A 12500-nucleotide genomic window follows, 5' to 3' on the forward strand; every position below is an offset into this window, starting at 1 on the left:
CAACAACAAAAGAACAAGAAGAACAAGAACAAGAAACAGAAGAAGTCTTACTATATAGGAAACAAAAAGGAAGAAGATACACCAGAAAAGTGAAGAAGAATGACACTAGACCAAAAAAAAAAAAAGACTTACGTGAAAAGGAGGTGGAAGAAAAGAATAAGAGGCAGAAAGGCAGGTCTGAAGAATGGAGTGTATATATATATATATAGCAAGCACGGCAGTAAAAATCATGGTGATCTGATAGCCGGCAGCGAGGCAGGACACCCTCACCTCGCCTCGCCTCTCTGATAGCAGAAGGCGAGCACAAAAAAAGCCACGCCAGCGGTTGTTAATCTGCGTGTCAGTTTGTTGGAAGGTGACGCGGCGAGATGAATGATTAGATAGGAAGATGAGGAGAGATCAACTGGCATTGCTGTCATCATTACCGGCGCCATTATTTCTATTGTGTCTACTGTTGCTATGTAGACGTCACATGTAGTAGTAGTAGTAGTAGTAGTAGTAGTAGTAGTAGTAGTAGTAGTAGTAGTAGTAGTAGTAGAATTAGTAGTAGTAGTAGAAGTAGTAAGAGTAGGAGTAGTAGGAGTAGTAGTAGGAGTAACTTCAGTTATAATGATCTCAATTCAAATTTAGACTTGTGGAAAGAGCATAAATAAGAAATAACATTAATAGAAAAGAAAGAAAAGGAAATATACACAACCTTCTATCTGTCTTTCACTAAGTTCTACAATATCGTCCTTCTTTAAAGCATTCTCGCAAATGAACAACAACCAACAACCGAGTAATCTGAGAAGAGAAGTGACCCTTCCAAACAAGCAATCCAAGCATGCAAGCGTGAGCAGAGATGCTCCTTGCCTTACACAACACGATGTACCCCACCGGCCTGTTCCCTCACCCTGGAACAGCAACCCACTTAAACATTTAAGAGGGAGGTTTCAAGATATTAATGGCTTTTTTGGGGGGGTGGGTTAACTCTTTCGGACTTGCAAAGGGACTGGCAACTTTGTGAGCCTTTTCTTTTCGTTTCATGTTACCCTTAGCTAGCTTCCTCCTCTTGCATAAAGAAAATAACTAGAACCAGAAGGAAGAACAGAGGATGAAGAATACAGGCCGACAAATAGTCCTTCTGCAGCCACATGCACTTTTACATCATGAAGAAAAGGAAGTGGTGATGGTAGAGAGAAATTATGTAAAAAGACTCGCTTTAAAAAAAAATTGTTAGATGCCAAGAAAATGCGGGGCAGAAACAACCCTACCGAGTTACAGGGACGCCCACACACGTCACCAGATAAGGGTCTCCTGTTTTTGTACTTTCTACCAGTCGTCAGGCAGAAGGCAGGAGGCAAAATGGTGCTGCACTGCTCGCCTCCACAGTCCGCCCCTCGCCCTTCTGCCATCGAGAGGCAGAACGATTTCATTGCCTATTTCTTTTTTTTTCAGATATTCACGACTTTTAATGTTGAGAGGGTGACTGCTTGCTGTCTGTATTGTTGTGGTGGAGTATTTGACACCGTGGCCTCTCTCTCTCTCTCTCTCTCTCTCTCTCTCTCTCCCATAAGTTTCAAAGCTAAATTGGGTTATCAAATCCTTAATACAAAATAAGATAACTAAACAATAAGAAATAAAGCCTCGGAAACAGCAAAATAAAGGTATACATAGAATTTTTAGGGATTATGGAGACTGTCATGTGGAAGCAGAAATAGACCTATAATCTTAAAATAATATGCGCCACAACAAAGGAGTTATATGGCGCCGCTATACCTGACTGTTACAGGAAGATTGAATAACATTAGGTAACACAAAGCAGCAACTCCTCTCCTATGACTGACTACTATAGTAGCTATCTTCACACTTTTTCTCATCAGAGCAGTGTTGCATCTCTTGATATCTTCTGCCGCTATTTTCATGCCAACTGCTCTATTGATCTTGATAAGTGCGAACTTTCCTCTCGTAAGCTTACTGCACAAGACTTTCTTCATTCTTTCATCTCTATTCTGTCCACCTATCTAATACAAAAGCTAACTATAGTAATCTCAAATATTCATCCTCTTTTTTTTATATACCATGTGGGCTTTTCACGGGAATTTATGGGCAAAACGTGATACTTTTTAGGGGTGCCTCCTATCTCATAGCCCACTCGCAAAGAAACTGTTGCCCCGAGTGAGGAAGCCCAACTTACACTTGTACCGTGGACAGGATTCGAACCCGTGCGCTTAGAGACCCCTCGGACCCCAAGGAACGCATGGTTCCACTGTACCACGACGGCCTTTTAAATCAGGAACTCCCTGCCTGCTTCTCTATTTCCATCTTCCTATGACTTGAACTTATCCTCTGGTTTTGACTGACATTTTTGACAATATGGTGACCGGCATTTCAGTGGGTCTTTTTTTATTGTTATTTTTGTTGCCCATAATTAGGTAGTCTTTTTACCTTAGAAAGGGGAGATGCAGCAAAGGGGATGAATTGCTCTGCTGTCATCATGGTGGACAAGGAATAATGACAGTAGTATTAGTAATTGTGGTGGTAGTAGTAGTAGTAGAAAGGCACAAAATTGAGGCTCTTGGCTTCATTACTACATACTTTTCCCATGCTTCTAAATAAATTAATGATCTCTTCCTTCTCTTTCCCCATATCCTTATTAAGTGGTCCGTTTTCCTGTGTTCTCCAGCCACCTTTTTCGTTATCATAAAAACCGAACAGTTCTTTAAGTTTCTGCATTTACTGCTGTTGGTTTTCAGTTATTCGTTACCAAAAACAAAAAACGTTCCCTTGATGTGGGTAACTATAATAATTTTTTATGCCACTATTCCTCCTTTTATTAGATATTATTCTTGCAATGCACTATGTTTGGTAACTCTGAGATATTGTCTTGGTCATATTCCATTATCGTGTAACGGGGTGAAAGCTGAAAGAAAACAGCAACTCTGTTGTCAAAATGATAGAGGATGTACAGCAGTACTAGGTAGGGCTAATAGGAATTTAGACAATAGTCAGCCACCTTAAAGAAAAAAAAAAATAATGATGACAACAAAAAGATGAAAACAAACCGATGAACCAGAAAATATATGGAGACAGTACATGAGATACACGGAAAATTACACTGAGAAAATACATGAGATCAGATTCACTCCCACGCCCTAGAATCAAACTAAGTAGTACCGGTGTCAGATGTTGCCTTGCACCGCAGCGACCTAAATGATCAAATGAATTTTGTGTGTGTCAATGAGGAAAATGTACAGATAACACACCAATAAGGTGGTTATTGAGTTAATATAAACAGACGTACATGGCAACTCACCCGCTTCATGACGACTTGGTTTGTTCCTGTTACTCCTGCAGTCTCATTGAATAATACGGGTGATATTCTGTTTCAGAGTCAGAGATATCAAATTTTTCTTTGTTCCTTGACTTCTGTTCGTTTATGTATCTGCATTTGTATTTCTGTGTTTCGTATTGTCATGCGGACGATTCTGTCTCAATTAAGCTGCATTTCTATCACAATGAATATTACGTCAATGAATGTCATTCCATAAATATTATGACCGAATACTCAATGTTACTTAATCTCAAAAACACCTTCACCGTAGCAAAAAAGGTACACTTTGGCACTTTGGATGAGGTTTACCATTCTCTGGTGTCAAGACGGTAACTGTTCTTTGCTGAGTGGTGACTCGTGACAGCTGCAGTGAGTTGTCATGTTTAAAAAAAAAAGTAACCTACTGAACAACCAGTCTGGTGAGTTACCTTTACATTTTCTTCACTGAAACATACGAAAATTTAATTTGTCATATGTTAACCATGTACTGTAAGGCTTTGACGCTTATGTTGCGAACAAATAATTATCACTTAATCCCGCAGAACTACTCCAGTGTAGCGAGCCAGGGAGGATGGAGGGAGCAAGGAAAAGCCCTTAACCAGACAGGCAGTTCCTGCTACACATGACTTACACGTTGATTTCTCGCAAAACAAAACACACCATACGTGCATAGAGTATTTTTTACTTAAGATTACTTAAACTATCAAATCCCGAAATATGTAGCTCCCTTAACTCATAGAAACCCTGTGCAGTGTAGACTAAAGTAAAAATAACCATACAGAGTACTTAAGTACATTTTCCTGCATCACTAAGACTAACGTTTTCAGATTTTACTAATTAAGGTACTCTGAATTGGTAAAAGCAAACTTCTCGGTGAATGTTCAAGTTTGATTAACACAATTCTGGACAAAGTCCACTTTCCAAGCTCGTATACGGTATGTTTCTATACAATCACTCCCTGTTACTCATTAATATCCCCAACCAGTAATAGGGACTCTGGTGACAGGGTCACATCTTTACATAGATCTGCATACAGTGACCACAGTCTCCGAGATAACCAAGTAATTTGATAAAAAAATAAGAATATTTTACGTGACACAAACACACTTTAATATCTTGGTGACTTACCTGCAGATACAGAGTGAAATAACAACAACCACAGGTATCCTGCCTCTACAATACAATAAATAATATGACTGAGAGGCTCTGAACCAAAGACCCTATAAAAGAAAGACTGGAAAGTACCAAAATTAGGTGAAGAAAAGGCTAACTACTTACTCTGATGTAGTTATTTCGTCCAACACAAGAGGGCTTCACCATCGCATAGACTAAAAATAGGCGAAACTAGTGGCGCAATGTAAATAAATAAAAACCTTCATACATAAGTCTTTAAATAGCTAATATCTTGTATAAGAACATTTTTAGTAATGATTAAATACGCTTTGCTTGACCCATATGAACTCATTTGCGAAGAAAAAAAAAAATCAATAAAGTAGACAGAACAGTTAGCATCCACGACCCGTGGCTGGCGGGTGTGCATTTTTCTCACTCCATTCTGTATCAACAAAGTCCCTGCGAAGAAGAGGAGTGCTGAGGCCATCCATGAGAGCACACCTTCACGGCCTCTCCTGTGGATAGCCAGGGAAACTATTATTCATGTGGAGAATGTAAAACTTCCTGTTGGTGGAGCGGAGAAGTTTTGTCTCACCGCTGCCGCTGACCACATGGCTTCCCTTGACCTGACCAGACACAAGGAAATTTCTGCTTTATAAATGGACTTAAATGTAATACTATTTCAAGGTATCCGATATGTTCATTTATGAAATTTCGTTGTGAACTGAGTTTATACAAAATACTATGAGCACATTTTGTGCATGTATGTTCAGGGAAATGATTTTGTCATGGGATATTTTGCTTCTTAGATGGGATGTTAGAAGTGAAGGCCAGTAATTGTTGCTATGATTTTTGGAGCCATGATTGGTGGTGTGGATGGTGCATACCTATTCTTATTAGTATGCTTATGATTTTTTTTTTTTCAGATTCATGTGTATGCATGTGAAACTTAAATAAAGTTCATCCTTTACATGTGGAATATGAAACATTGTTCGGATTCATGTGTCATATTTCAATGTACAATGTGAATGGCTATATACATATAATGATACAGCGTTTCAGGAACACTGGAGGGGCATTCTGTGCAGAACCACCTCTTTCTTTCAGGTGTTGCACCTCGAAATGGGGATGTATTTCTCTGGGGTTTTACTTACTGAACATAAGTAGTAATTATATATATATATATATATATATATATATATATATATATATATATATATATATATATATATATATATATATATATGTGTGTGTGTGTGTGTGTGTGTGTGTGTGTGTGTGTGTGTGTGTGTGTGTAGGTAGATGTATTAACAAAGTTCCTTTAATTTCTCAGGTGTTGGAAGTATTCTGTATCATGTATGTAGATATGACATCATTTTATGGTGTTTTGCTAGCATGTTATGCTTATATTTTGTGTAAACAATTTAGCATGTGCTTGTATTTTCTTTAGAGTATTGTTTGTGCTTAATGTAAACAATATATAATAATAATAATAATAATAATAATAATAATAATAATAATAACCAGCATTCTTTGATGTGACAAGTAATGATGCACTGACTGGTAGATGCTTTACCTAATTCATGCTTGTGTCTGACTGCTTCTACTGCTTTATTGTTTTCTGCATTGGAGATGTAAATCTGCGTTGCATAACAAAATATGCCTTTTGCTTCATAAGGTTAACGCACTTTGCTTTCATTGTTTATTAAAGGCGCAAATATTGTCAAAGTAATGGTATTTGTGATACAAGTACAGCAGGTATGAACTCCATATACAAGCATTGCTATATATGTATGTTATACCATGGCACCATTAGCATGCTTATGTCTGTGTTGTCACTCATCATTTGTGTTTTCTGACCTTTTGCCATGACTAACACACCCTTTGTTTGTTTTCTTGTGTACTTTACCTTCAATACTGCTTTTGTCAGTTCTTAATTTTAATGTTCTCTGAACCTTTGAATGAAAATGTTTTCAGTGATGCGTTTCTTAACACTGAATCTTTTTTTTTTTTTTTCCCAGATTATTTTTATCATATGGTTTGTGGCAATAAACTTTGGAACTTGACCCTTTTTATTTTTCATATTTCCTCCACACACACACACACACACACACACACACACACACACACACACACACGTAATGATAATAGTATTACTGGCTACATCTGGCAGTTCAGGGTTAGTGCTTCGTCCAGACGATAGATGGCGTGCGAAAAACAAAATTCCGGTGGCATTTGGTAACTGTTTGGCGTCAAAGTTTTGTATATGTTGAATGCTAAGCTTTCCAGTCTTTCTTCTGTACTGTCTTTGCTCTGAACACACAATGCATTGATTCATTGACTCGCTTCGAAGTTTTTGCTCGACTCGTCCGTCTCCATTCTTTGGTAATAATCCATAGATTTACTTATTCTTGCCTAGCTATCTAGCATTGACTGGTAAATATTGCTAAACACATCTATTTTGCAAAAGCACACACACACACACACACACACACACACTAAGCATGAGTGATGCTTTCCTGGGGGACGAATATATTAATGTCGTGCCGAGTGAGGGCCGGTGCAAGACGCCACCTATGCACCGTCGCACTCAGTTCGTCCATGTCCTCCCCCGTCACGATGGGCGCCACCACCACTAGCACCTGCGCACGCGACCAAGAAAAAAACATATGAACATATAGAGGCTGAATTCCCCTCTCAGAAAAGTATACTTATTCACAGAAAAGATTATTTAAAAGATAGAATATTACTAGCTTAACTCAAGTCTATTGCTAACACACACACACACACACACACACACACACACACGGCCCGGTAGCTCAGTGGTTAGAGCGCTGGCTTCACAAGCCAGAGGACCGGGGTTCGATTCCCCGGCCGGGTGGAGATATTTGGGTGTGTCTCCTTTCACGTGTAGCCCCTGTTCACCTAGCAGTGAGTAGGTACGGGATGTAAATCGAGGAGCTGTGACCTTGTTGTCCCGGTGTGTGTTGTGTGCCTGGTCTCAGGCCTATCCGAAGATCGGAAATAATGAGCTCTGAGCTCGTTCCGTAGGGTAACGTCTGGCTGTCTCGTCAAAGACTGCAGCAGATCAAACAGTGAATTACACACACACACACACACCACTGGTCCTCTATGAACTCCTCACCTTCACTTTAATTTGGTGCGGGATGCTCCTGAGGATATCTATCTCCCCTCCGTGAGTGGACACGACGAGGAGATCAACCGTGACACTCCTCAGGGCGGCCACCACGAGGGCGCCCAGGTTGAAGCACTGCACAGGCACCGTCCTTCCGAGGTCACGATCCTGAAGACACACATCAGAGGCTTGGAAATCAGGAAAGAAGATTTAGGTTGCCCGCTCCCCAGCCTATCATATCCTACCCCACCCTATATACACCACTCTCTCTCTTTCTCTCTCTCTCTCTCTCTCTCTCTCATACACACACACACACACACACACACACCTCAACAGGGACGTATCGCCAAAGTCTGTTGCTTCCTTTCTGTAACTGCCGCAGAAAGGACGGCAGGTCAGCGTCATTGTTTCGTATCCACAGCATATCCTGTTGAGATGAAAAAGAGGACTTGAGAGTGGAAACAGCAGAAATGGTATAAAAAAAAAAAAAAAGCGCTGGGCGAGCAGAACGAGTACTAATTGTAGTAAATGATGGTAGGAAAGTTATAACGCACAACTCGTCAGACACACCCTATATACACACCTTCCTGTGTCCCTCGTCAGGAGTGGCACACGCTTGGATGCTGTAGGCTGACCTGCCCGCCGCTCGAAGAGCCTGGTAGGCCTGTGGGTTTGGCTCCACCAGCAGCCCGCGGAATCCCAACTGCTGTTCCACCCATAGAGTCAAGGATTGAAACTCACCGTCCGCCGCACCCACCTCCACGAAGGTCCCAGGAACCTCAAGGGAAAAAGGATATAAAGGAAAGAAGAAAGGAAGGGGACTCTTTCTGAAAGATGCAAATGGAGTGAATATTCTAACATGGTAGAATTCTCACCTTCACATATTGCACCTTTACAGTGACAACAAACAAGTGGATCAAGCTAAATATAAAGATATTGAATAAAAAAAAGCGTTGAGGTACTGACAATACAGATTTAGCGTTAAGTCATGTGTGAGGCGGTACGCACCTTGGGTCACACAGGTGCTGTTCACAACACAGGCCGCCTGTCACATTGACACAACAATTGGCAGGGAGGCAGGTGGAGGTTGCTACTTACCTCGTACTGTTTGAAATAGTTTTTAATGATCGTGTAGGCCTCGCTCCAGCTTCCTTTGGCAGTCCAAGGGGGCTCATCCAACGGGAAGGATGGCTTGTAGGCGTCCCGTGGAGCTGGCGGGTCCACCCAATTCTCACGAATGTGCACCACGGCGTCATGGTCCAGGGTGAGTATTGGTGCCGTCAGCAGCGCCTCCAGACACTCTGGGGGCGAGGGACAAATATCAGTTTCTCTCTCTCTCTCTCTCTCTCTCTCTCTCTCTCTCTCTCTCTCTCTCTCTCACCGTTGCTGCAGTAGTAATGCAGGGCGGAGCCGGCGTGCAGGGTGAGGTTCACTATTAGGGAAGCAGACAGCACACCAGCTACCACTACCCGCCCGTACTTTCGTGTCACCCAGCTCATCACGCCCATCGCACCGCCCACTCCCATGACGTGCGAGGCTCAGACAACACTTCAGCAAGCAAAGGAAGTAAGTCAAATAAAAATGGGTGTTAACTACTAGAAGGAAATCTCTTGAAAAAGAACGCACACACACACACACACACACCTACACCAAAGTAAATAAAAAGATACAAACACCTTGGCCTGCCTCCCACAATACTAAGTTACTAACCAGTCCCTTCACCTTGCCTGGCTCGACCGCGCCACCCGGCCTTAAAATATCCCTTCGCGCAATTTTTCCGTTTTCCTTCCTGGTTCAAGACACCACGTCACTACCACGCGTCTATATATAGCACCAGTCTGTCTTGCTTTTGTGCTGCCTGACCAAGGGATATATTCGTTTTGCAGGACTGAAAATGTTTGCCGCAGGAGACTGTTACATAAGCGCACACACACACACACTCTGTGACGCCTGGCTACTTGCAACACAAAAGAGGCTGTGAAAAAGGGAAACATTTTACTAATTTAAACAAGTTACAATATTTTCATATAGAAATATAAATACATGAAATACATATGGATTCACACATACATGTATTGGGAGGCAAGAGCAAACAAGGCCGCAGGAGCCCACATAAGATCTTTGACGTTATGCCTAAGTCCAGTTGCCAGCAGTAAACCTTCTGCTTTTCCTGGTCTATATAATCGTTCAGCAGCGACATCTAATAATTATGATGATGGAATAAATCTAAATGCCAGTTGGCTACAAAACTCAACTTAAATACTAATGTTCATGAACAATGTTTGATTTTACCTGTGTTACTACTAGAAAGAATTGTGTAGATAAGTATACTATATAAGCTCATTGTAGATTCATGTATACAAAATGACACTGTAGGAGTATTTGATATTGATCTTGTGTGTGAGAAGGGTATGCATGTAGTGCTGCCACTTGGTGACAATTGTTAACCAAACTCCCCATTATATAGACCATTAGCCGCAGAAGGTTTACACACAGGCACACACCAATGGTGGCAACAAGTTTCAAATCTCAGACGATCTTCACTTCATTGCTGGGAAGAAGGATGTGAATGTTATATTTGTCAAAAACTTGCGTCAATCCTCGCCGTTCAGCCATCCTCTTGAGCTGGTCCCACTCCTCGCTGGTGGCCAGGGGCACCACCACCACCACCACCTGGTGACGCAGAAAAAGTGGTATTGTAATAATAATAATAATAATAATAATAATATAGTAGTAAGAGTAATAGTATAATCACAACTAGGAAATCTTAAGAAAAGTGCTCTCTCTCTCTCTCTCTCTCTCTCTCTCTCTCTCTCTCTCTCTCTCTCTCTCTCACTTTAAAGTGCACGCTAAGGGGAATGGAGTCGAGGATATCCATCTCGCCACCGTGTGTGGAGATCACTAGTAGGTCTATCCTCTTGGTGCCCAGGCCGGCCACTGCTAAGGCACCCGCGTTGAAGCACTGCACCTCCACTGTCTGCCCTAGGTCACGGTCCTGCTCAGGAATTAAGGAAGAGAGAAACTTTATGATTTGTAACTATTGTTTTCACCAGTACCGGCATGCAAGTATTACAAAAAGAAAAATGTACCGAGAGTGAGAGACAGAATTCTACATCTCTCTCTCTCTCTCTCTCTCTCTCTCTCTCTCTCTCTCTCCTACGTACACTAATATCCTTTTTATTTGGCAAAGCTCCCCAGTGACAGACGATTCCTTCTTCCCGTCGCTAAACGCGCCTGCATCGTTACAACTTTCTGTCCTGCCGCCCTTCCTCCCCTCCCCTCTCCCCATCTACCTCAACCTGACACAACCCGGAACACGCCCTTGACGCACCTCAGCGGACACGTATTCGTAGAGTCTGTTGTTGCCAGCCTGCAGGCGGCGAAGCAAGGGGGGCAGGTTGTCTGGTATGTGCCGTAACCACAAGGTATCCTGAGGGAGAGAGATATAGATGGCAGGGTGATATACGTATCTGTGTGTGTGTGTGTGTGTGTGTGTGTGTGTGTGTGCCATCACACCAACTATATATACCTTGCGGTGGCCTCCACGGGGTGTGGCACAGGCATTGATGGAGGCAGAGGAGCGGCGGTTGTCCCTCAGAGCCTTGTAGTCCCGCGGATTGGGCTCCACCAGCAGCCCACGGAACCCCAACTCTTGCTCCATATAGAGAGTAAGCGACATGAACTCACCGTCCTGTGCGCCGATTTCAAGGAAAGTGCCTGGCCGCTGCGGAATAGAAAGCGCTAAGTGGTCAAGGGAACCGCCCATACTCGTCCCTCGCTGCCAGAGGGTAATACATCTAGGGATCATCTGCGAAATCATACTGTGTCTAGTTGACCTTCGGACACCTAAGAACTTGTGGATGTAGTTAGTGGAAATCCCGTTATTTTACATATGAAGAGAAAAGGAATCGATGTCCCGCACCTCCATTGTTTTGGTCTTGAAAAGATAAATTATGCTGTTGCAATGCGTGTGATCAGGCGATGGAGACGGTTCAATTAGATTATTTTGTGAGTCACGTCGCCTTCATGAATGTCTGCTTACCTGATAGTTACTGAAGTAATTGTTGATGAATTTGTAAGCCTCGCCCCAGTTACCCATAGTGCCCCACGGAGGCTTCTCCACGGGGAAGGAAGGTTTGTAGGCGCCCCGTGGTGCTGGCGGGTCCACCCAGTAGTTCCTAATGTGGAAGATGGCGTCCCTGTCCAGTGATGGGAGAGGCCCCTCTAGTAGGTCCTCCAGGCACTCTGTGATGTGATGTGAATTGGTAGGAGAAATGTAATCCTCATGCCATCTCTCTCTCTCTCTCTCTCTCTCTCTCTCTCTCTCTCTCTCTATTTTATATATATATATATATATATATATATATATATATATATATATATATATATATATATATATATATATATATATATATATATATATATATATATATATATATATATATATATATATATATATATATATATATATTCTCTCACCGTGGCTGCAGTAGTAGTGGAGACCGGCGCCTGCGTGCAGAGTTAGGTTCACCATCAGGAAGGTGGACAGGCCACTAGCCAGCACCAACCGGCCATACTTGCGTGCTGCCCACGATGTCATGTGTTCGATCCCACCCGCGCTCATCCTCACCTGCTAGAGACATGCACTGTGAGGCAAGATGAGGAGCCCCGCCACTCCACCACTTCCCCACCAGGAGCGTGTGACTTACCCCATCGCTCAATGCAAGGAAGCACGTGGCTCTATACACATTACAGCGTTCAGTTTGCCTTACCTTATCACCCCCCCACCAGCCGTTCCCCCCAGACACTGAAGAGACGATGACACAAGACGCTAACACCAATACAATGAAAATATCAACAAGGCTGCCTCTGGGAAGAATAAGAGGATGTGATGGACTGGAACACTCACCAGGAAAATACGTCTGAAATGGTTTTGTG

General features: G+C 42.4%; 2 protein-coding genes and 1 long non-coding RNA gene across 6 annotated transcripts in view; 1 reads left to right on the plus strand and 2 right to left on the minus strand.

The window, feature by feature from the left end:
• Nucleotides 1-5711: 5711 nt before the first annotated feature.
• On the minus strand, nucleotides 5712-9253 carry LOC123519951. 2 transcript variants are annotated; one of them, XM_045281695.1, is made up of 7 exons: nucleotides 9237-9253; nucleotides 8944-9110; nucleotides 8661-8863; nucleotides 8146-8340; nucleotides 7891-7989; nucleotides 7572-7730; nucleotides 5712-7068 (listed from the first exon to the last, which is right to left on the minus strand). In XM_045281695.1, exons 2-7 carry the CDS (start codon nucleotides 9086-9088, stop codon nucleotides 6925-6927), a joined length of 945 nt encoding a protein of 314 aa, XP_045137630.1. In that variant the 5' UTR covers nucleotides 9089-9110; nucleotides 9237-9253; the 3' UTR covers nucleotides 5712-6924. The 2 variants fall into 2 exon arrangements, with proteins under 2 accessions (XP_045137630.1, XP_045137629.1); XM_045281694.1 differs by lacking the exon at nucleotides 9237-9253 and having other exon boundaries at nucleotides 8944-9222.
• Nucleotides 9254-9543: 290 nt separating this feature from the next.
• LOC123520189 lies at nucleotides 9544-12455 on the minus strand. Of its 2 annotated transcripts, none has more exons than XM_045282225.1 (7): nucleotides 12335-12455; nucleotides 12042-12192; nucleotides 11605-11807; nucleotides 11092-11286; nucleotides 10894-10992; nucleotides 10399-10557; nucleotides 9544-10235 (listed from the first exon to the last, which is right to left on the minus strand). In XM_045282225.1, the coding sequence occupies exons 2-7, from the start codon at nucleotides 12184-12186 to the stop codon at nucleotides 10092-10094; spliced, it is 945 nt and encodes a 314-aa protein (XP_045138160.1). In that variant the 5' UTR covers nucleotides 12187-12192; nucleotides 12335-12455; the 3' UTR covers nucleotides 9544-10091. The 2 variants fall into 2 exon arrangements, with proteins under 2 accessions (XP_045138160.1, XP_045138161.1); XM_045282226.1 differs by having other exon boundaries at nucleotides 12042-12195; nucleotides 12335-12453.
• LOC123520190 overlaps nucleotides 11120-12500 on the plus strand; it is a 4792-nt gene continuing 3411 nt past the window's right edge. Inside the window, exon 1 of one of the 2 annotated variants that reach the window (XR_006679192.1) lies at nucleotides 11120-11230. This is a non-coding gene — a long non-coding RNA (uncharacterized LOC123520190). The remainder of the gene's footprint in view (nucleotides 11231-12500) is intronic. The other variant, XR_006679191.1, reaches the window with a different exon arrangement.

This window comes from Portunus trituberculatus, chromosome 46, assembly GCF_017591435.1.
Source record: "Portunus trituberculatus isolate SZX2019 chromosome 46, ASM1759143v1, whole genome shotgun sequence".
Taxonomy (NCBI): Eukaryota; Metazoa; Arthropoda; class Malacostraca; order Decapoda; family Portunidae; genus Portunus; species Portunus trituberculatus.